The following is a 24,492-nucleotide window of genomic DNA, read 5'->3' as shown; positions in this document are numbered from 1 at the left end:
AGCTTTATATGAAATCTAAACTGTGCTGTTTGAAACAGAAGCAAAGAGGAAATCCAGATCCAGTCGTTCCTCACTGTGATTGGTTCAATACCTCCAATGCTGATTTCTTCTGGTGGAGCGTGGTGATAAAATTTTTCCAGTCTTCTTTAGCAACAGCAGATTTGTCCTGGATAACTTTAGCCTTTTCCTTTGGTAAAACAGAGCACAGCAGTTCTCCTTTGGATGCTACCAGGTTTAGCTTTTGTTGCCCATTCTCACTTTCTGATAAGAATTCCTAAAAACAGTAATAAAAAAACCCCAGTTGGTGAACTTTGAGTCCCAGTAAAGTCAAGCTGCTAGAAAATTTATCAGTGATAGGAGTTTATTGTTTCTGCTTGCTAACATCCTAATGTATCTTTCAGTACATTCATTTCAATATTGTTTGTATTGATGAGATTTCCAGGTGGGATTTCCAGAACTGCAAAGTGTCTGAATAACATATACATTAAAATTCTAGGATTACCTGTATGTTCCATATTTCATGAGCCAATTACTGGTCATTTAGTTAGATACTATACTCCCTTAAATATCCCTAGTACAGAAAGTGATAGAAGTTTCATTTCAGGGAACCATTATCCTGACAGAGGTAATACAGGTGCCCCCTCAGAGGCACACACTGGACTGAAGCCCTGCAGCTATGCTGGACTTGCCATGAGCATGTGGGGGTATGGGCTGATGCTCAGAACCTGATCAGTGTCCAATCTGTGTGATTTATGTCTCTGTATCCTTAATTTACCTTCCCTGTTTTAAAGTATTTTTCTTCACAGAAATCTTACACAATGCTGGTGTGCAAGAAGTGTGTGGAAAAACGCATCTACAAGAATTATACAGAAATATAAGGAAACAGACAGATTTTTAAATTCCAATGTATTGTGATAATCTCTTTGTAACTTATAATTATTAAAAAACTTTGTGAGCATTTAGGACTCAAAGAAATGTAGCGGTCTTATATAGCAATATTTTAAACAGTTACTATCATGATTTTGTAATACACATAATCATTAGGTTGCACCCACGTTCAGGAGTAACAGGCTTGATACCAAAATTATTAGGTCAGGTTCTGATTCTGTGTTACACTAGAGGTCTTGGCAGAGAATGCAAAAGGTCTGTTAACTTTGAGATATTTCGACTGTAAGTTCTGGCTATATTAAAATGAAAGATATTGGTGACTTAATGATGCCAAAGGGGCTAACAGACAGACCATTAACTTCCAAGAAAAATAAAATTTTAAGTTTATACAGGTTACCTAGACATCTCTAGAAGTCCTAAAGCAGTCAAAAAAAACTTTATTTCACCTAAGGCAGCTTTCACAGAGAAAGAGAAAAGGTATGGTCTTACACTATGAGGGGGCTGCAGTGATCAAAAAAAAAAAAAATCCACTGTTGAAAAAAACCCCCAGCCTTGATAAAACATTTATATTTAATGTAAAAAATTACCATGACTTTTCTACCTTCTAAAGATATTCTCATCGTGGTGAAGTCAAATATTTCATATATCAAGACAGCATTGTTTGGGCTTTTAAGTAAACCACTTAAGCAAGGGAAAGTAAATTTACCAAAAAGAGGAGGCAGTGATTTGGCTTTTTGTGTTTTCTGAGCAACAGATATGAATTTCTTCTGTTATACTATCTAACTAAAGGTATAACAGACTCGTTAAATAATTCTCATTTTGATATTTACAGTTAAAATGAAAGTTATATTATAATAATAAAAGTATTTCTTTCAATTGATTTATTAAAATATACTTTCAGTTGGTATGCTTTTCCACAGAGCTGTTTGGGCTTATTTTAGTTTTATGCGAAAAATATTCTCTTTAAGTGCCTGCTCATACTGCATGTAATTTAACTCTGGTCTTATACCATGAGGGCTCCACTTTCCTACGTGATGACAAATATTCACATAACTTTGAAATAATTTCAAGTACTAAGACTCAATTCTGATATCATTCTGATTTTAAAGTACTCTCCCACCTAAAATATATATTTTTTTCCCATTGTAAAAAAGAAACAGACAAGGAAAACTGCTATGAGACATAACTACTCACAAACCGTAGCCCAACAATTAAACCAACCAAAATGGAAAAAAAAAGCTCATTTCTTTGCAAGGAGTCACCTTTAGTGTTAACAATAACAACATTAACAAAAAACAGTAATTAATCAAAGCAATAAATTTGAGCTGTACATGAAAATGATTTGGTCTCAATTACACTAGTATCTTACTGCTATAAAGTTACCTGTATTTTCTGCAGACTTGCTGAAGCTTCACTGATGTTTTGAGGCACATCAAAGCATTTGGCTGTGGTGACTCTTGCATTGACCAGCCACTGCTGAAAATCCCTGAAAGCTGTCCGAAATCTTTGCTGCAAGATCTGCTCTTTGCTCTGATATCCTTTTGAAGCTCGCAGGCAGAGGCTGGGTTTATCACATCAGGGAAGAAGAAGAAAGCGAGGGAGGGAGGGAGGGAGGGAGGAAAGGCAGGACTCTGTTAGGTGACAATGCTATTATTTTGTTCTCTGAAACACAATGGTAAGGGTAGGTTAACCTGGATTCCTCCTACCAAATTTATGCACTTAACTGAGGCACCAGGAAATCCATTAGAAACTTTCAGTTCTCAAAAGTGAAGCATGTAAATTGGGACATAGCTGTCACAGATATGACAGGTACAAGTGTTTCCAGAGAGTGACTCAGTGCACCTAAGCATGAATGCATTCTGCAAGCCTCTTTCTCTCTCTAGGGAGAGGGCACAGGACCACAGCAATTGAAATTGTAACTTCTGTGGCTCCATTATGTCCACAAGGTTATAAAGGATCAATCTGAGTCATCACGTCCTTCTGCAGGTACAGAAGCCAGAGGCTGTAACTCCCTGCAAGAATCAACAGAACCTTGTGTCTGAAATGCAGGTGTCACACTCCAAAGTAAATCAGAGAGTGACTTGAGAGAAAGCAAGAAAAGCAAATACTACCTTCCCTAGCTAGTTCCTGTTTCAAGAAACCAACTAATCAAAGAAGAAGAATCTGAAGGACAAAAGCAAGAAAAATATCTCAGCTAAGCGGCATAGCTTGTTCTTATTCAGGCAAATAAGACATATTGCTACCTCACTCTTTTACAAGGACTCCTGTAATAGATCAGGTATACATGTACATTTAGTTTCAGCTGAATTTAGTAGCATAGGCTGGGTTTCAGAAAAAAACCCCAAAAAATCAAATTACTACTTTACAAATTTCTACTTTGTAGAACTCCCGGTGACACCAAAATCAAAATAATGATTCTAACTACTGCATACGTCTGTCTCTAGTTCTAAAATGCTAATTAATGGTTCCCTAAAAGACAGCTCATCCCACACACACACACATGAGGTTAACTATAAACAAGATGAATGTGTACCTGTTATACTCCTTAATCAACCCTGAAACTTTTGAAGAATGAGTACTTAAATCCCTGGAAAATCTACAAAGATCATTCAATTGAGTTTTGATCTCATCTGTCATTTGTTCAGATTTTACTAGAGCATCCAGTGTTTCCTGTTAAAACAAAATAAATGAAAAATATTGGTGAGTAAATATAAAAAAATACGACTTTTGAATCAAAGTTTATTAGACTTTAAATTCATTCATTTATGATCTATGTATGTTTACTTTCAAGAGTATTTTAGCAGTCAAGTCTACAGAACCTTATATGAAATTATGAGCTTCTAGAGACCAAATTTCTGGATGCCTCAACTTCCGTAGCTCAAAATGTTCTGGAGGCCCATTTTAAGGCATAAATTTCATTTTAATAAATGAGTAATAGTATTGTCAACTAGCTGTACACACATAAAAGTACATACAATTAGAGAATGGCAAATTATATACTTATATAAATATAATTATCCTGTTGACTTGAGTTTAACGCGTTTCAATTAAAACTGTTTTGAGCTGTATCCAGAAAGTTAATTTGTGCACAAAGCTTTTTATCAGCTTCAACTCTTTTCACAGATGACTTCATGATGCAAAAGTACAGCTGCTCACAATCCTGTGCGAGTAACTGGGTTACTGCCTGTCATTGGTGCACTGGAAAAGGTTCTTGCTTTGGAGACAGCTAAGCCAACAACAACAAAAACAGAGATTTTATTGGCTTGGCTTACGTCACAGGGAGAGGTGTGATAAGTACTCCAACAAAAACAGTGCTTGATGATGTCCACAGCATCTCCACTGCAGATTCCTGACAGCTATTCCAGCATAATGAGCAGTGCAGACAGACTTGGCTCCTTGCCTCACTAGGAACTAAATTCTTCAGACATTCCTCTCAGACTAACAGCAGAGGTTCTGCAGTGCAGGCGGACCAGAGCATTTGGCATGCACAGAATAGTTTGGCAGTCTGGGAGAAACTTACAACATAAACTTAAGAAAGAGATCATATGGAGATGAAGACAGATTTGAATTGGGACCTGGAAGTGGGAGATAAGGATGTTCCCAAATCACATTTCTGAAGATGCATATAAAAATGTATACATACATATTCTGAAGAAAAAAAAGGTGATGGAAAATGTATATAGTAAACAGCTCAGCACAAAACTGAATGTTCAGGAAAAGTACAAATGATATTTTGCTGCAGCAGATTTTCAGGCCTCCTCTGATTTACATTATTCATTATCATATTATGGACTATCTTCTTTGGGCCAGAAATCTCTTCAAACATGATTAACAGATACTTGAAATAGTCACTTGTTTCAATGCCATACAAAAGTAGCATTTGAACTAAGTAATTATGTAAGAGCAATAGTGCTTAGGAAAAAACCTTAAACTACTTTCTGCTTATGCTACTTTATGTTAAACTCCAGTAACCATTTTTGGGAAAGCATTAGAAGTAACTACAATGGACATTACCTAAACACAGGATGTCACAAATTGCCCAGGGCAAGAATCACCATAATGAAATGCTAACAGCCCCTTTCTCTATGTCAAGAAAACATCTCTACACAAGGTAGAACTGCCTGTTTTCAACACAATTTTTCAGTTTCAAATAACCTACCTCAATAACTACTAAGAGTTTATTCTGATTACATACAGCCTTAGGCACAGCCTACTAACAAACAGGAGCAATAACTTGCAAAACAGGGTAAATTTAACTGTGGCATTTTTCCATACAATGATAACACTGTTGCAGCCACTTGGATTTAATATTGACTCTGACAAGTACAAAAATAATTTTCTGAATTTCAAGCGCAAAATCTGTTGCTCTAATGCTGCACATACCTAAGGGAACAGAGCTTGAGCATAACAGAGTAACAGAATGATCTTGCTAATTCTACAAACTAGGAAATGCATTTTTAATTTGTGGCCATGGCTAACATGGCAACAGAATCACTGTGAGACAATAGAAATGGAAACTGCAGTGCTATTTTACATTCACAATAGGGCCTTTCCCTGGGGTCCAAAAATGGAAGGATTATTGTCACATTTCCTCTAACTATAAATAAAATTACATAGTAGGGCTGTGCACAGTTACGTCATGAGATGCCTCTGCATCTTCCTCATTAGCCAAAGTTTACAACCATCTAATCTAAATAAAGTGTTGTTACACAGAGCTACAGAACATACATATTATATATACTACTATTAAAAGCAATATCCTTTGAATTTAGTATTTCTCCATTTATGAAATAAAAAATGCCTGGTGCGTTGATAACAATCCCATGTCCTCATTTCCTTTTTAAAAACATATATACATGGAACACTTTGCATATTTGTATAATTATTTGCTTCATCTTAATGTCATCTTAGTTACTTCTACAGACACATAATGGCACTCAAGCAAGCAAGTTTCATAAATCCATGCAGGGAATTCTGTGAAAGAGGAAACCACAGAAATAACTTGGCACAGACTCTGCAGAAGGAGATTAATAGGCTGAGTTCAAAGAAAAGGTGTTCTGAGGTTTTTCTGAACATGGCTTCAGCCAAGGGGTCAGGAAGCAGGCAATACACACCTCTCTCCCTCTACCAAAACTGCTTTATTACAATGCTACACTGAAAAAGAAATACTCCGCATCTTTCATCAACATCTGTGATTCACTGTAGTTGAGATACTTACAAACATGTATCTTGATTGTTGCAAATATGTGTATATATAACATGGCAGGGGGTATGATAGCTACGTGGGGAATTTTTTGCTAGGAGACAATCAGGAAAAGAAACAACCTCTATTTCTCTAAATTCCACTGCATTCCAAAGCAAAGCAATTAGCAATTACACCAGTTTCCAGATTCACTTATTTAAATATTGGACAAGATCTCAACGTGCATAACGTAGAGGATATTTCAAGAAAAGGAAAGTATAAGCCAAACACGTTCCTGATAAACTGTAAATCAGAAATGGCTCCAGTTTCTTACTTGGCTTTTAGGAAACGCTTCACATTTCCTCCATCAAGTGTTACTCTGGCTCGAACCATTGAGCAACTTGGAAGCGCAGCCCGGAGCCAGTGTGCCAGCTCCTTGGCTTCCTCCCAGGGGCAAGCCCTGGGTTTAACACCTAAAATCCAGGCAGCGTTTGCTAAGCCTGGTACAGCAGAGGCCAAGGGGAGGGACGTCTTCTGCCAACACCGCTCGCTGTGATCACAGGAACACGCAGAGTTTGGAAAGTCGGAGTTTCACAGAAATACCTTCCGCAAGTATTGATTTTACGACGTACTTGATAGTCCCGCTTGGCGGAAGTTTCCTGCCCGCGGTGACCACACATCTACAGCGGAAAAGCTGCTAAGAAAAGAGACATGCCCTTACTTTCTCCTTGCGCCAGCTCTCCACCACCTCGGCGTCCGTGCTGCGGCTGTCGGCGGGGGCCAGCCCCTGTGCCCAGGCGGCCAGCTGCCCTCCGAGCCTCTGCACAGCCTCCTCCAGCCGCCCGGCCTGCGCCGCGAACTCCCGCTCCGACAGGGCCATCTGGCTGAGCAGGTCCCGCAGGCCGCCCTGGCTGCGGCGGGCGCTCTCCTCCCACTGCCGCCAGTCCGCCTGCAGCGCCTGCATCTCGGCCGCCAGCAGCTGGCACCCGCCCGCCGTCGTGCCGCGCTTCGCGGCCGGGGCCAGCGCCTCCACTCGGCTCAGCCGGCCCGCGCCGCCCTGCCGGGACTCCACCAGCTCCTGCGGGGAGACATTGCCATGGTAACCCGGGGGCCGCCACATCGCCACCGCTCCGGACGGCGGGGCCCGCCTGGGGGGCGCGTCCCGTCCCGTCCCGTCCCGTCCCGTCCCGTCCCGTCCCGTCCCCAGCGTCCCGCACCGCCCCGAGCCGCGGCTCCCTGATGGCAGCAGTCTGGAAACCGGGGGGAGTAAAACCCAGTCAACAGTGTGCGGGCCTTGCGGGGATTAAACAGCAGTTCTGAAACTGTCTTAAGCTTTGGAGAGAAAGAAATAAAGAATGAACGTGTTTTAAATATGGAAAATACAATTTCGGTTGAGATGAGGAACATAAGGACTTTGTTGTGATCGTTTTCATAAGAAATGCTGGTATGTAGCTGCTCGCAGCAGTCCCAAAAACACAACTGCAGTTTACAGCCTGCCCGTGACCTGTGATGTGCCAGAATTGGTTGAACATGTTTTTTTCTGAGTACATGGTTTTGGTTTTGTTTTCAGAGCAAAATTCTTTCTACGGGATCCTATTTCAATCTCACACATCTCATACACGGAAATCTGGAAGCTTTCAGCTTAAGAGACTGGAGAATGTATAAATACCATCCCAAACGCTGCATGCTACAGTCACCTCTTTTTTTCTCTCGTTCATCTTACAAACGAGATGCTGCTATCTCCTCCCTTTCCCGTTTTACAGATCAGGAATTTGAGCACAAGGGAGACTGAAAATTACCCAACAGTGTACAAAAAATCTGTAATTTGATCTTGGGGATCCTGAATCTTTATCTAGCATTCAACTTCACTGCCCCACTCTCATATTTAGGAGCAGAAAAAAGTGTTGCTAGCCTGAATATGTGAATATAAACACCAGGCTCGGGCAAAACATGTAGCCTGCTTTAATGTTTGCATTCAGGAATATGCAAATTTCTTAAGTACTCAGATGACTAAGAATAGGTGCCAGGCTAAGTAGAGTATATACAGGGAGGCAACTCATACATTTCTACCATGTTTGAGGAGAACAGTCCTTGTGCTGCTTTACACATCTCCATTTCACGCAAAGCACGAAAGGTTGTCTCTGATTTAGACAATTCTGCTCATGGAGAAAACGCATTTGGGGATGAGGAAAGAGAAGTATTCATTAATCAGCTAAGCCACATTTTTCTGTGATGCCACTAGGCTTCCGCTCTTGCAAATTGTTTCCATGTGTGCTGTGGTTAACTTAGGTCTGATTATACTTTTACTCCATCTGTTAATATGAGAAGGGAGTCAAAAACAAAGCACAGCTTAGAAAGCTTGCTTTCAGCTCACTGAAATGTAATCACCATTTCAAAGAAAAAAAGGACAAGACCCCACAACTGTTAGACTGCTTTTTTTTTTTTTTTTTTTTTTTTTTTTAAAGCATAGGGGGTGAATTGCAGAAGAAATCATGGAAGCTCACTTACATTGATTTTGGCCAGCTTTTTCTGTATAGTTGGTGTATCTCCAGATGCATCTGACCAGCGGTGAAGCTCTTCCTTTGCAGAATGAAGCCAGTCTGTGAATTCGTGCACAGCATCCAGATAAAGCAAATGATCTTTCACGATATCTTCCACTTTCCTCATTTTCTCCTAACATTCAGATAAAAAAAATAATAAAAAGACCATTGAAGTACTTAAATACTATGCTGTCTTTAAGCATGCAGTGCTGGTTTGACTCTATAGCATGCATTTGAATAGTGAATAGCTTGTGGCATCAGAACACTGCTACACTGCAAAAAGTTTGGCTAAGGTTGGTCTGGACAAGCTTTTTCTGCTGGAGCAGAAACCTTCTGAAAACGTATACAAAAATATACTTTAACAGAGTCCAATGTAGAGTTTAGTAGATATCAGTGCTGCAGCTGTGTCACTCTGGCATGCTTTTCCCAACACACCCTGGAGAGGGTCTTGCAGATCACCCATGAGCATTCCCAGGGAGCAGCACTGCTGCCAGAAACCCAGCTCTTACTTAGAAGCACCAAGTCTCTACAAATGCTAAGCAGAGTCATGGAGATGTCCCATTGGAAAACCACAAACAAAAACTTCAGCTGTCCAAAAGTGCAAAAGGAGCTTATGGTGCCGAGTCCCATTTTGACCATCACATCAGAATGGTGGCTCTCCCCAGCCACTTGCCCTGCAGTGCTGGAGGATGCTTTCCCTGACACAGACATGCAGCTGCTTCCTGGCTCCATCTTAGCTTTTTAATGTAAGCTTAGACTGGGGTCAGTTTATCTTGCTGTGACACAGTGGAGTACAGTGGTTAAGATTTGCCTTTGGTCTGACTGAGTAGACTTATTGTTATATTCTTCTGAGATAACACTAATGAATGTTTATCAAAACTAACTAAAAGTGAAATGAGCTAATCAAATAGATTTTTACCCCTATGTAGATACTCTAATCTAGATTGAAGTGTCTTGGTGCCACTTTCAAACTAAAACACCTACAAATTAAACTCAGTTATTTTAAAGTTTGAGTAACTCAGCATTCAACAAATGCTATTAAAAATATGATTAATAAGCCCTGCTATTCTCTCTGAAAATAGTCTTCATAATCTCTCAGAATGTGTCAGACCAACTTGACAATGGATGGTTGGTCTAACTGATCATTTACTTTAGGTCATCTTAGCTAAACAAACATGACCTAAAGCAAATTCTCAAAGTTTTTATACCTTAATGTGTTTTATGCAGCAACAGGGTATGCTGTCCACGTGCACCTGACTCTAACCAAAACAGCCTCCTAGGGAAGCAAGAGACTTCCAAGAAAGGAAACCATGCATCCCTGTGTACGTTGCTCACACCAAAATACAGCACCAGTACAAGGGGAGGCAAGGTGTTGCACTCCCATGTTCTGGTTGGCAGAAGGTCTCAGTCAGCTCACATATATTTCCTTAGAAACCAAACAGAATGCCTGTATAGCATGTGCAGTGCTTAGTGCCTTGAAACACCACAAAATATGGGCATATATCTTTTTGACAATAGGATTTCTCTTTCTGACAATATGTTTCCTGCTCAGAGAGCCATTTTATTCTTCCCTTTCTAGGCAAAGAAAAAAAAAATGCTAGGAATGAATGAAAAATAATTAGATGAAAATAAATGTCCGAATATCAGGAATACTGTTGTATATAAGAAACTAGGAACAAAATATATTGCCTTCACTTTCCAAAAACCATACCAGTTTCAACTTCCAATACCATTTTTGCATTCCATTAAATTTTAGTAAACTATATTCTATTTTTTTATTAGACTCAACTATATCAGAGGCAAGATTATTCACAGTCAATCCTTTAGTTACTAAACAATACAAAACCCAAAAATTTTTAGCTATATATACAAATGCCTAAACATTTTATTTACCTGAAATGGAGATCTTTATCTTACCTTGGCTACAGTTGTGATGTCATTAAACTGTGTTTTTAGTTCTTCTTGAGCTGCATCTCCAAAGGAATCATCCCCTGTTTTTTCATATAGTTCCACAGCTTTTTCAATGAGTTGCTGTAAATCACCCGAGTGATCCTCTGTCTCAGAAACAATAGCCTGGAAATGGTCCAGCTGAGCAAACTTCTCCTTCAGACCAATCTGTGGTTCTAAAGGCTGTTCTACTTTGTGATCCACATTCTCTAACCACTGTTCCAGCTGGTTTTTTCTTTCCAGATAGTCATTCCACTGGCTAATGACAGAATCTAGGCAGCTTACATTAAAAGAAACAAAGTGCAGATGAGAGCTTGAGAACTTTTGAACAGTTTGGGGAAAAAAAAAAGGCTGCTTATTCCTTAATTGTTATTCTGTCTGTAGCCATGCACAATAGGTTTAGAATATACTTTTTTTCTCCATCTTGCTTTTGTTTTCTATATCAAGTTGCATCCAAGTTATTTTAGAATTCCTGTGGCTTTTGGGCCACTTTGTACAACCAACATAGCTGCTCCCCTATTACAGGTTACATGAGCAATCTATCTGTCTCAGAATAATGAAAAGCACATTTCAGTGTTCAGCAAAGTAAAATATGGAACATTACTGGAGTTCTTTATCATCAGAGTAATAAAATATGCAGCAGCCTATGAAATTACTGTCAATTAAGAGATATTCTGGCAAGTTTTGAAAGAACAAATCCATTACTTATAGTCTCATTTACAATTTATAAGAAGTATTCCCTTCTGTTATGTATTGCTCCTCCTAGTAGATCACCATACTTCTCTGGGATTTAAGTTGAGGAATGTAATTCTCATTTCACTGGACTTAGAGATAGATAAGGGTGTGGTAAGGATTTCACTCAAAATACCATGGTCTAACCTAATCTAAACAGTATTTTATGATAACAATCAGGTGAAATTTGAGTTACATCATAAAGACAGCCCATCATCATCTTCTACGTACAATTCTATTATAATTTTGGTGCAACTAAGAAAGTGGCACCACTTTCAGTTATTATATTTTAAGAAAAACATAGACAAACTAGTGATAGTTTTCAATCTACTGAATAAGAAACAGGTGTGATAGAGGCCCAGAAAGTACTACCACAGAGAAATTGAGAAACAACAGTCTGTCCAGAACAGAGGAGATGGAGGCCTTCAGATATATAAAATTATCTCACACAGTCAATAAGAAAAACTTTCCTTTTCCATACAGGTTAAGATGAGATGAAATCAGCTTAATATGCAAGAAAGATTATTCGGAGTTGATATTAGGATTTTTTTAAAATTAAAAACATAATGAAAAACAGAATTGAGAAACCTTCTCTGGTTTATGTATGGAAAAGGTGGACAAATATCTGTCACATTGTGTCACATTCTTGGTCCTGCCCAAGTACAGGCTCAAAAACTCAGAAAGCGCTTTCTAGATTTTTCTCTGTATAAATTTGCATGATTTATATTAATTTTTAAATCAATGTGAAGTACCATCTCATATGAAATTTGATTCATCTGATAGGGTCCACCCCCATCTTTTTTTTATAGAAGTGTGTGTTTTTTCCAGGCAATTTTGGTTGTCTCTGACAGTGCAAATTTCCCCTCATGCACCAGTAATGAATGAATGTACTTCTACATGCTGTAATGTACCACTCTCTGTAAGCAGAGATTGCAGGGTCTGACCTGTGTTTTCCAGGGATTCTTACCTCTGCCAGTTCACTGAGGTACTGATGATGTCGTTCCATACATCCTTCAGTGTCTGCAGCTCGGTTTGTATTACTTTTTGTCCTTCCTCATTGCTGCTTTTAAGTGCTTGTTCTCCTTTGCCAATGGCCATGTTCAGCTTAACCTCACCGTCACCTTTGAGTAAGAGGATCTCCTATGAGGCAAAACAGGTCAAAATATCAACTGTAACCTGATGAGAAGTGAGAGCTGTTATTCTTTCAACAGTGAACACCATGTTCTCTGAGCTCACCCATCCTGAACAGTCATATCCAGTATGAATTCCTAGACACCTTTTCTTCTAAGGGCCTGTACCTGGCTATGTGCAAGTGCTACAGCAGTTTTTTCCACAGCTATACAGGCTTTTCACTGCATTGGTCAAGCTAAAATACTGCTCACATTGCAGTAGATACTGAGTAGGTCAAGCACTGCACAGTAAGACAGCACCTCATAGCTAGAAGAAACCTCAGGAAAGCCCATGGCAGATCTCCTAACAACCTTCCTAATAGATGCTTATTGAACCTCTTACTGAAGACCTCCTGTGATAGACACACCACAGTCTCTCTCTCTCTGTCAATTATTCCAAGGCTTCACCTCTATTAGAAAGCTTTCTGGGACCTGAATACACATTTTCATAGTTCATTATTCCTTATGAAATGTAATACCTGACACCTGTTTCCATTAAACTTCATCCTGTTTTTTCTACTTCCCATCCCAATTTGTCAAGATCACCTTAAATTCTGATCCTCTTCTTCATAACCATAGAAAGAATAAATTATAAAAATATACCTTTCCCACTGATGTGGCCCATATCCAATATTAATCTTGATGAGTAATATCTAGTTGTATCCTTCTTTACCTGAATTTGTGTCAGTCGTCTTTCCAGTGTGGCTTTGCTTCCAAGAGTGCTCTGTGATGATGTCAGTTTATCTTGAACCTCTTTCACCCATGCCCACATACTCTGCAATGCCTCCTCAAAAGTGAGATGCTCTTGGAGTGCAAGCTGACATGTCCTCAGCTTCTCCTTGACACTTTTGACCATATTTTGATAATTGGTGAGATGTTGAGAAGCCAGACGCACTTCCCTCCCTGCACCATGGCCGTCTTCATTTAAAGTCTGTGCCATTTGGGACAGCTGATCAAAAGATTCCCTGAAAGAAAATAAAGGGAATAAAAGTTTCAGAAAGCATATAGTATTATAGCCACTGCTAGAAGTTATCAAGGCTGCTGACATAATTACCTACTCCACCAGTGATAAGAGTTCACAGTTACCTGAAAAAATCAGTTAGGAGAGACTGAAAGAATATAAGCAGCATGTATCAATTAATATCTTTTCTTGTGTGCAGTACCATTTCTTGAAGAATTTTGGTGCTCAGAATGATCACACTGAAATCTTTGTGTTAAACACTTAAATTAAAAGCTACCTTAATTTTCTTTTCAGCAGTCAAACTCCATTTCTGTATGAACTGCTACCCTTTTGTACCTGCCAAAACTTCTAAGAAGTTCATAGTCTTGGACAGGTAGGAAGGCATGATGGAAAGGTCATTTGTCCAGGATTAAACAATGACTCTGGGGTTCAGTACAAGGGTCAGTAAAACAGATTAAAACTGGGTCATATCCAGTTAATCTCAGTTTACTTGATCACCCTTCCTGATACCTGATACCTGGTGAGTACAGGGAATTTCCATCAGACCAAAACCTCTTGCATCAGTCTCAACGCAATAGGGACTGACAGGGTGTTTCTTTTTAAGATGCTGTCAGACTTGGACAACTGACTACTATTTTTGTTCTATCTTCACCAACCTAATAATAAAAAGAGAATTTGAAAAAAAAAACCTGCATACTCAACACTGGCAATTACTTCACCATCTACTGGCTAAGTCTGAATTTTAGAAAGATTTTACAGCTCATGTGGGTGCCTTTTGAGCTCTTTTATAAAACAAGCTTCACAGGACAGAGGATTCTGCTAATCTGGTTGGATGTGAATGTTACAGGACAGAAAGAAAATTCTAAAATGGCTATAATGATAAATGAAATTTTCACTATTGCTTTTAAAAGCAAGATTTTTAACATTTATTTCCTAAACTATATTTTCAGTTTTAATTAATTAATGAAGTATGATAAGTTTTTAATCATAAGAAATTTATCAATACCAGATACTGGAGTTGATTGAAATTCATTAGAAATGGAAGCATCTGGATTCAGCCTCTTTTCACAGAGTATTTTCCAATACTTTCCTCTAGCTTTCAAAAACACACTTTACCCCAAAAAAGTTTAATTTTACTTCTGCCCTAGTAGAGCAAAAAAAAAGAGAATTTTAGAAAATGTATTTTCAATATACCTTGAATTCAGCAACTCTTCCAGGAACTTTTCCACTTTTTGCACCTCCTTTTTCTTCTCAGAAATAAGCTGTTTGTTCTCTCCTAATGCTTCTGTGCTTATTCTTTCTTCCATGTCATGCATCCACAGGGCAAGCTTCTTGTACTGATCTTCAAAGCTACGGAGCAGATAAATACTCCCTTAAAAAAATACTTCTCAAATGGAGTAAAGTTGGAAGAAGTTAATATCCACCAGACTGGGTATCAATTTCGTGCTTCAAGAATAAGAGTTGTACACAAAACATAATTCCGCAGTGACTACTAGTCTAAAAATATTCAGCAACTCTCTAAAAATGTTCAGCAAAATCATGGGAACTACAGGGCGACCAGAAGCCTTCAAAATTTAAAGTGACAGTACTTTTATTTATTACTAGATTCAATAAAAGCAGACGGAAAGAAAGCTTTTTTTCAAATTCTTATAATGTTTTAGTCTAAGAACAAACAGTGGGTAAAACTGGGCTTTTTGTCAACATTTATGTGTAGAACACCTGAAGTGTTGTGTTTTCAGTTTCCCCTACAGAAGACAACTGGAACCTTGAGTGCTAAAAACTCACCAAAACAAGTTCTCGCCCTAAGTTTGAAAACCTTTTTCTTACATGCAGGCACACTGTCTCATCCTGCTGTTTTACCCATTACTGTCACACTAACTTTGCTTTCCATTAGCAACAGTTTTGAATCTGGTTAGATCTGAAAATATTTTAACTCCCAAAATTCCTGCCCTAAGCAGTATTTTAAGAGTGTTTCCTTCTTGGCTTCTTAGGAAACATATCCATTTGGAATGGGAGAGAACAGGCACATGCTGTGTAAGAAGCATTCTATTTTCAAACCCCAGGACAGAATTAAATACTCATCACACATTTTCCATCCAGAAAATGGAACTTAAATTACTGGAATCCCAACTGATTTGGAGTTTCACAAGCTACACAGACCTTCTGCATATATGATCCTGACACCTTTCATTCTTTAACCAAATCAATACCCTTGGAGAAAGACCTGTTGATTTGTTTTTATCAGAGAACTTCAATTTCTCCTAAATATTTCCAAAGAAGAAAGCAAACAGGACTAGAGCAACTGGAAAGAATTCATTTTGCCTTGCACTTTGGCAGCCAGAAAATTTCATGCAGTCTATTTGTGACTGCTGGTATTACTCACCTTCCCAGGTGTGAGGCACAAGCTTCCAGGGCCTTCTTGTCATTCAGACACTGGTTGAGGAATTCCTGGAAGTTCTGATTAGACTTTGCTATTTGCTCCTGCATATGGCTCACAACTGGTTTGGGTAAACAACCATATAGACTCTCTCCTTCCTTGCAGGCAGCATCCAATTTGTTCTGTCCTTCACTAATAGAATCCAGCACACCCTGTGCAATGAAAGAGTATTGTTTAAACAAGTAAGATTTGATAATTAAAGATAAGCAATATTTCTGTGACAAGTGGTCAGATTTCTCCAAGAAGATGAGAGCCATGTCTAGCTATGGAAAAAATTTCTACGCAGATAGTTCAAATAAAATTTTATTAAGCGGTGCCACAATTCACAGCACTCAATTTTCTTATTTGATCCCAAGGTAGCAATGGCTTTCTCTGAATAGTTTAATAATCTCTTGAAGATGTTATACATTTCAGGAATTAGGGCTGTTTACAACAGGTGTCTGCTACTTATGTTCTGTCTCATCAAAAGTATATATCTACGAGCTTTGACAAAGCAGTATTAGTCTGAAATGCTGACTAAGTAAAAGTGTTCTAAAAATAGGAAAATGAAAAGAAGAGAAAGAAAGCAAAAAGGAAAAAAAATATTAATAATCAGAAACAAGAATAGTATAGTTACACATAAACCTTCCAGAAATTAAATTCTGATCTCTCAGAACAGGGACCACAGTTTTCACTGTATTCCCTCTACAGTACATACTGCTGCCTTGAACCATTCATATATAACCTTTTTAAAAACAAAAACAAGTGTGTTGGTATCTACAAATTATTTTAGATATATAATTGGTTACCTATACTAAATTGCTAATTACTGTTTGGGGTTTTTTTAAAATTTCTTCACTATACCTGCAAGTCATGTAGCTTTGCCTCTATGGCTTTGCTGTCCCCAGACCTGTCAGAGGATTCTTTTACTGCAGCCTTCACACCAGAAAACCATTCCTGGAATTCTTGCATAGAGTCTTATTCAATAAAAAAGTATAGAGAAGAGAATATTTTTTAAGATACAGCATTATCCACAATATTATACAGCTGTTTTAAACAATTCTTTTATCCTTTGGGAACAGTGTGTAAAAGGTAACAGAATAAGTCTAATTGTCTTCGATAATCTTGAGAGTAGGATTAATTCCACAAGAAATTAGATGTTTCCACTATAAACATCCAACTTTGAACAGTCTTACTAGGCTGCCCTTGACAGTCAGTTTCAGTTTATGCTATGTCCCAATTTTATGCTAAATAAAATCTAGATCAGTATCTTAACAAGTAAGATTAAAAGTTGCTTACTTTTCTCCACTGACTATCCAGGGAGCCCAGGAAATACTTCAGATGTGTACTTTTACATTATAAACACCTCCATGTGGTTATATACCTCTCTTTATTGCAAATATACAAAGTGTATTTATGCAATAGAGGTGAATACTAACAGTGAAGAAAGGTACATTTTCATGCATATGACATGGTTAAACTTGAATGGTGTTTATGTAAAATGCTTTGTTTCATAGCAGTTATCCAATGAACATTTGGTAACAGGACTTTTTGAGAGGCTCCATATGAAAACAAAGTTGTAATTGCAAGTGACATCACTGGAAACTCTGGCAGACTCCAGAATGACTCATGGCTGTGGGCTAACGGCTCACTCATATTAACCAGCCTGAAGACTCACAGAGGAAATGTTTTTCCAAGGACTCTTGCATCCTGGCCTGTGTTCTGGAACAGAGCAGATTCACAGCTTCATGCTTCTTTATTAACAAAGTGACAGTGCCACCAAGAGCTTCCAGCTCTACCGAAGGGTATTTGCGACAGAGGCTGTTGAGGGTCTCACAGGTTGAGTCAATGCTGCTTTGCTGAAGCTGGAGGTCCTTTTGTGTTTCCTGAAAGTAAAGTTACAGCACAAATAAGATAGTTATAAAGAAACAAAAGAACTGTCTGTTTCTCAAGCATTCCTACTCCTCCTATATGTTCTTTCCTCCTGTGCCCTAAAAGTCAGCCGAGACACAACGAAGGAAAGAGGCTCTGGATCATGTTTCCTGAATTTTCCAAGTGAGATGACTCCTTGAAACTAAAGAGCCATTGTAGAAATGAGAAAAGTGCTGCTTCTCATGATTTATTACTCTATTAGAAATAAATAAATTTCAAGGCATATTGAATAGAAATAGGTATTCTCAGCGAAGTCGGAAGGTACACATAGGATGCAGTATGACACTGGTATTTGGCAGGACTTCTGAATAAGTGGGACTTTACATACAACTTGAGAGAAATGTTCTCTGAAAACTGAATGTAAATTGGCTATTATATCAATATTAACTGTGCTCACAGTTAAATACCTTCATGTGGTTTGTTATGTTATGATGTGCTTAACTGCATGCAGTCAAGAGAGCACTTAGATGTAGAAAAAAGAATTGCTATATATCATGACTGAGGAGGACTTCTGAGGTAGAAGTTTGTGTCAAAACTGAGTTTGGAACAGTGTCTTTTACTGTGGTGAGTTATGAGTTCATACCTTATTGCAAGGGAGTCAATCATTACTGGAGTAATGACCAAGGAGTTCAGTGTAACAAAATCAGTTCTTGGAACAACAAAGACCATATTATTCATTAATATTTTCTAAAATATTTGTATAAAGTTAATAAATCAGAACTTTTTTTCATTGGTGCAACTTCCTAAAAACTATCACTGTATTATTTGCTAATATTTTAGCAGCTGTGCAGGATATCTGCATTTTTTATCAAAGGAAAATTAAGTGTAAAGCTCAGAAAAAAAATCTCAAAGATCAATACATAAGGAAAGGTATATTAATTTTCTTCAGCACTGACCTTTAGTTTATTTAGAGATTCAGGATCCAGGTTACGTGCACAGCTTAAAAGCGTCTCTTCCACTTGAGTTAGCCAGTCTGTCATCTGACCAATCAGCTTCTGTAACTGCATCTTCTGAGTACTGAAATCTTTCAGTGTCTCTTTTGCTGTCTCTGATATTTCTTTGGCATGTTCCAACTTCTGCCTCAAATCTGATTCTATAAACTAAAAACAAAATGTTACTTATTAATGCATTTAATAATAAAAATGTTTCATATAGTAAATGCTTATTGGCAAAATGGAAAGTAGGAAAGTGGCACACAATGATAATTTTGCTCTCTTTACAGCTTTAACTGGAGATGCTTACATACCTACAAAATGTCAACCATTTGGGATTCAGTCTTAGATATACAGTAATCCAAAGAAGGGATACTGACTTATAAAAGGCCAGACTGCAAACTGTTGCAGTTATTATCCACTTCTGAAAAATTGAACAGTTGGTATTTTTCCTTTACTAATTTGCCATATATAAAGAACATGACCTGCACTCAAATAGCTTGATAAAAAGAAATACCAATTGGTGAATAAGCCTTAAGAGCACTGAGGCTTCAATTATCTCAGTGTAAGGCAGGTGAAAATTGAAGACAGTACAAAAACTCAGCTAGAATCTTGCCCATTAACCTGTTTGAAGACAGCAATATGCAAAATTATAGTAGATGATTGAAATCCTCTGAACCAAGGTTTTCAACAGTAGATGTTAGCTGAGCACATATCACTAATAAAAGTACATCAAATCAGTCATAATGTGGTACTATAGATAAATCAGATTAACAGAATCCTTTGGGTTAGAAGGGACGTCTGTAGACTCCTTAGTCCAAGTTCCCTGCCAAGGCAGGGTCACCTACAGCAGGTGACATAGAAACACGTCCAGGTGCATCTTTTCCTTCTCCAGATGGGGAGACTCCATGACATCCCTGGGCAGCCTGTTCCAAAATGTGGGCAAGGCTTGAGTGTTACATTAACTTCCATTAAAACCTGGTATGTATCAAGATGTTTCCCTGCCCATGGAAATTGCAGAAGTCAGCTTATTTTTAAAATTTCTGATGTTGAAAGTTAATAATCTCAAATACCAATTTCTGTTTGAAATCAAACTGCAAAATAGTCATACTTTGGTTTTGTGACTGCCCTAGAACACAGGAATAAGTATCTGGCCAAAAGCTCACCTTTGTGCTCATTGTTTTATGTTTTTCTTGTAAGAGCTAGTTCAGCGCCCTTATTCTAGTTCACTAATGAATACTTTTTGGTTAAAAAAAGCAAATGAACATATTTTACTGCCTTATAATCCTTTCAAGGAAACAAACTGTGCATGCATTCACGTATGACATGGCTTAATGTTGTGCAGTGTAGAGAGTATCTGTAGTCTCATATCTCATCAGTTACATTATAAACTATTTCTTCTATTTTGATTTACTAAAAAATACTTCTACAATCCTAATGCTCAATTACTTTATCGCATACTGTTTATACAAAAAAAAAAAATCAAGGCTACCTAGAGAAATATGAACAAAGAATAGTTATGCTACATATAAATAATAATGCTGTATCTGCCACCTTGAAAGAAAAAGGTAGTGCAGGATAGACAGAAATTTCAGGAGGAATGTTTTCTTAGTTATTTGAGCACAATCTGTGTTTAACAATGTCTTTATTTTACCTGGAGATCTGCAGGAGGCTCTTGACAATGGGTCAGTTCTTTGAGTTCTGAGATTTTGGAACTAAGTTGCTCCAACTTCAGTTCTTTATCCTTGACTTCAGTCTGTAAAAGAGATATGGTCAAACTTTCATACCAAACTACAAGAAGCTTTTAGACTTCCAGAAGGATGCTCCACCAACTTCAAAATAGAAAGAAAATGAAAATACAGTTTAGCAACCAGAGGGAAAACACTGCCGTTCTACTAATTTTGTGCTCTAAAAATCTCCCATCTCTTTTTACTTATTAGATTCAGTTCAGAGAAATTTTCCCCTCCTTTAAAATAACCATACACATTATCAGCATTTAAAATGCTCTAAAAGTTTTAGTTTGTTAAAACTGGAAAAATAAAGATGAAAATGTCATTGTTTATTCAACTGGAAGTATCTACTGGGGGTGTTAGGTTCCACTTAAAGGCATACAGACTATATTACACGTGGTCTCTGATTTTTATTTCAAGCAAGTGAGGTCTTGATAAAAAATTAGACACAGAAATAGATTTTAACCTTAAAACAGAATAAAAAATACTGATATATATGCACTGACATATCTGGACCTTGTATTTATAGATCCAAGTTATAAATAAATACCTACTTATTAAAAAAATAGTACCAAAGTGAAAGTAAAAAATCATAATTTGGAGTTTTGAAATATCAGTATCCTGTTGCCCACAACTTCCTTTCTAAAAATTTCAAGTCGATCATTCCAATTAAAAGACTGAGCAGTGGACTGCAAGATTAAATTGCTGAAATTAACATCTGCCCTAAATTCCCAGAAGAATACTTGGGGGTATTTTGTGCTAGGGAGGATAGTATTAGGTAGTCAGTCAAGAAAGTGACCACTGATTTGGGCAGAAGAGGTACACTGATTGTTTCTGTCCATGCTTATCTATTTCTGATTGCTGAAAGGGCAGGATCCTGCTGGCACTGAACTGCTCTTCCTCTTGCCTTTGCAAAACAAAGTGCAAAAAAAAGCATTATGGACTATACATTCTGTGACTGTAAATGGGCACAGAGTGCTCACATCTGCTACTTTGGCACTCCTGCATATTAAGTACATCTGTGGTTTGGGTACTGCCTGCTTTTACTCCAGTTTTAACAGCAATGAATTTAGGTGGTCTGATTGCTACATAAGGCATTCAATAGCGCTTACGCTGAGCAAAATAATGATTTTTTGTTTTATAATCTATCATAATATTTGATTAAGTTCACTGTGCCTCTTCTTAAACAGGTAATTTATTTCAAATGAAGTAGAATATGGCTCAGTCTGTGATTGATCTGATGTATATTTTAAGCCAATAGAGGCAGAATGTATCCTGAAAACTGGCTAGATTTCTAAAAGAGTTTAACACTATCCAGAGAAGAAAGTCATCATCTAACTAAAATAAAATTCACCTTCCAGTCCACCATATCTTTTTATTGTCTGGAGAATCTACTTTCCTGGATGAGGTTTTAGAGACTACTCATTTTTTTCCTAAACTGCAGCTGAAGTTGTCTAAAATTTCCATTAGTTTTTACTGGAACAGAATTCAGTCTAGAACCAAATATAACTGCTAGGGCCAAAATAACTGTGGAGCTTAGATTTAGTAAGATGTGCCATTCTTGTTTCTGTCAGAAGCAAACACCTTAAAATAAAAAGGACAGGAATGCTCTCAGCTAGCTGTTGGGTTAGGGTACCACCACTTGAACAGAGGACACAGAGTACAGCACAGCCTTCTCTCTGTGCTGGACATCACTTGACATTTCGGTCCAGAACATTTTTATTACTGACTTATGGGTAAGAACCTGGAAGTCTTTCAGGAGGACCTCCATTCTCTGACTGTTACTGAAGTTGCTGATGCCTTCATTCAGTTGAGAAATGCACTTATTACACCATCCATCTAATTCATCTCCAGTTCTCAGGATGTCATCCCACAGAGACACGCTTACACTCAGTCGGTCAATGTTATCATCAATTCTTTCAGACACCTTTTAGGAAAGAAGAATATATCAATACCATTCACAAATTAATTTTAGACTTCTCTATTTTGCAGACAGTTTTAAGGCAAGTGCATAAAAATAATTAGTAAGCTTGATTAAATAATTTTCTTAGATTTAGTTTTAAGTTCTGAATTCTGAATTCTAAGATCAATTTAATTACCCACATCATAAAACAAAAATCTTATGCGTCTTTTTCTAAATATTCATATACTTTTTACTGGGAAAGCTTTTGTTCAAATAAACTTTATCTTTCAAAAAAACCTACATGTATCTTTCTTACGTAATGTAGGAATTTGCTACTAAAGCAGTATAAATATGTAAATGTAAAATATGAGGTAGAAATTCTTTACTCTGAGTGTGATGAGACACTGGAACTGATTGTCCAGAGCCATTGTAGATGTAGATCTGTGGAAATGTTGAAGGCCAGCTTGAATGGGGCTTTGAGCAACTTGATCTAGTGAAAGGTGTCCCTGCCCAAGGCAGGGGGGTTGGAACCAGAAGATCTTTAAGGTCCCTTCCAACCCAAACCAATCTGTGACTCTGTAACTAGCTTTTATGTTATGTTTCTCTCCTATAGTGACGTCTTTCTCAACATATTCATATCTGTTGTGGTTTAGCGTAATGTAATTTATTGCCTAACTTATTAGTCTGATTAACAAAGTATTGCTGGTATGCATTAGGTGTGAATCCAACCCAACTTTATGCTTAGAACTGTGCAGTGAGCAACTTTACAGTAGTAGCATTCATACACTGCTGTGAGACATCATTTAAAATCTATCAAATTGATGTCACAACTTTGTGCATGCAGTGGATCCCACATCCCTCTAAGCCTTTGAGTTATACTTCAAAGTAAATTTTACTAAACAATTGTACTCTAAGATCCTAAGAAAATAGAAATATTATAAGCTTAACCAAACTTCAAGACTGTATTTGACATATAAACCAGATTCTTACATCTAGCCATTTGTCCACCGTGGAGTTCATATCTGTTTTCAGCGCAGTGGAGTCACAGTTATGCACTCTTTTCAGTTCTGCTAATAAATGTTTTCCTTTATTAGTGAAAGTATCCAGGTCTTTTTGTTTATCACTCAGATCACTCTTGGCAGCCTCGTGCTGTGGATATAAATATTTGCTTGTTTAATGAAGCCTTCAAGAAAGAAAGAAAAATCCAGTTCTCCAGGTATCCATCCCTAGCCCTGTGTTATGAATGGGATAATGCTCATATCTAACATTTAACTCTTCCACAAAATACAAAGCAACTGATATGATTTTCTCATGGACATAATCAAATAGGATGATTGTTCTTATGAATAAAACACATGTGGCAGTAACAAATTCTGAATTCCTGTCACTTGGTACCCAGATATTTTCTAGACTTAAAGAAATTTTATTTTTTTATTTGCCTTTTCATTCTTCATCATTGAATAATCACTTCAGGAGTTATAGCAGGGTAAACAGAAGGTGTTGCTAACAAAATTTAGAATTAAAAGCCCCTTCACTACTAGATATTCTGGAAAACAAAAGTAAAGATCTGTTCTGAAAGGAGCTAGACAAAATCTTCAGGGTTACTAAGTTTGCAACCCTAGGCATGGGGAAATCTTTAAAACACTGTCACTGAAAAGGTGACAACATGCACAGGAAGGATCACAGTTTTTTCTACAGCAAGTACGAGAGAGCAGTACTAACAATAAGCTACTAATCTGGATGCAGTATGGCCAAAACATTTACTGCACTCCAACTTTTTCAGGCCTAGATGTGGCCACTGCTGCAGCAGGGAATTCTCCACAGCCCAAGTCTCAAAGGAATCATGTGGAAGTTACATGAAATTCTTTGTTAGACTGGTAAGCTCTGTTCTGGCTTTTTGTTCTTTTAAGGCATGAAAGAGGCCATAAATACACACAGTTTAGAATAAGGTTTATACAGATCTGACTGAAAGTTTTTGAATCAAGAGCTCAACAGGCTTCCAAATTAAATTAACCTCCAAAACAACAGAAAGAATTTCACTCAGAACTGTTTATCCTTACAGGTTGATGGACAGCAGAATTTAGAATTTTTGAAGTACAGTCCAGTGAAATGAATGGAATGTCGGGATCCAAATACCATATCTCTGATCAGTGGCCAGTA

The 24,492-nt window shown here is 37.7% G+C and overlaps 1 protein-coding gene across 1 annotated transcript in view; it reads right to left on the bottom strand.

Annotated features, from left to right (window-relative positions):
* SYNE1 (spectrin repeat containing nuclear envelope protein 1) overlaps positions 1–24,492 on the bottom strand; it is a 285,161-nt gene that overhangs the window by 144,002 nt on the left and 116,667 nt on the right. Inside the window, exons 41-56 of the mRNA XM_069010651.1 lie at positions 23,323–23,481; positions 22,174–22,356; positions 20,354–20,455; positions 18,664–18,867; positions 17,514–17,721; positions 16,700–16,812; positions 15,803–16,008; positions 14,614–14,769; positions 13,132–13,423; positions 12,257–12,429; positions 10,528–10,837; positions 8,579–8,743; positions 6,792–7,148; positions 3,422–3,558; positions 2,272–2,449; positions 92–274 (exon numbers count right to left, since the gene is read on the bottom strand). Coding sequence (XP_068866752.1) covers positions 92–274; positions 2,272–2,449; positions 3,422–3,558; positions 6,792–7,148; positions 8,579–8,743; positions 10,528–10,837; positions 12,257–12,429; positions 13,132–13,423; positions 14,614–14,769; positions 15,803–16,008; positions 16,700–16,812; positions 17,514–17,721; positions 18,664–18,867; positions 20,354–20,455; positions 22,174–22,356; positions 23,323–23,481 — 3,126 coding nt within the window. The remainder of the gene's footprint in view (positions 1–91; positions 275–2,271; positions 2,450–3,421; positions 3,559–6,791; positions 7,149–8,578; positions 8,744–10,527; positions 10,838–12,256; positions 12,430–13,131; positions 13,424–14,613; positions 14,770–15,802; positions 16,009–16,699; positions 16,813–17,513; positions 17,722–18,663; positions 18,868–20,353; positions 20,456–22,173; positions 22,357–23,322; positions 23,482–24,492) is intronic.

The sequence above is a fragment of the Aphelocoma coerulescens genome, chromosome 3 (genome assembly GCF_041296385.1).
Source record: "Aphelocoma coerulescens isolate FSJ_1873_10779 chromosome 3, UR_Acoe_1.0, whole genome shotgun sequence".
In the NCBI taxonomy this organism is placed as follows: domain Eukaryota; kingdom Metazoa; phylum Chordata; class Aves; order Passeriformes; family Corvidae; genus Aphelocoma; species Aphelocoma coerulescens.
Note: the sequence above shows the minus strand (reverse complement) of the source record. Positions and strands in the feature narration are given on the sequence as shown.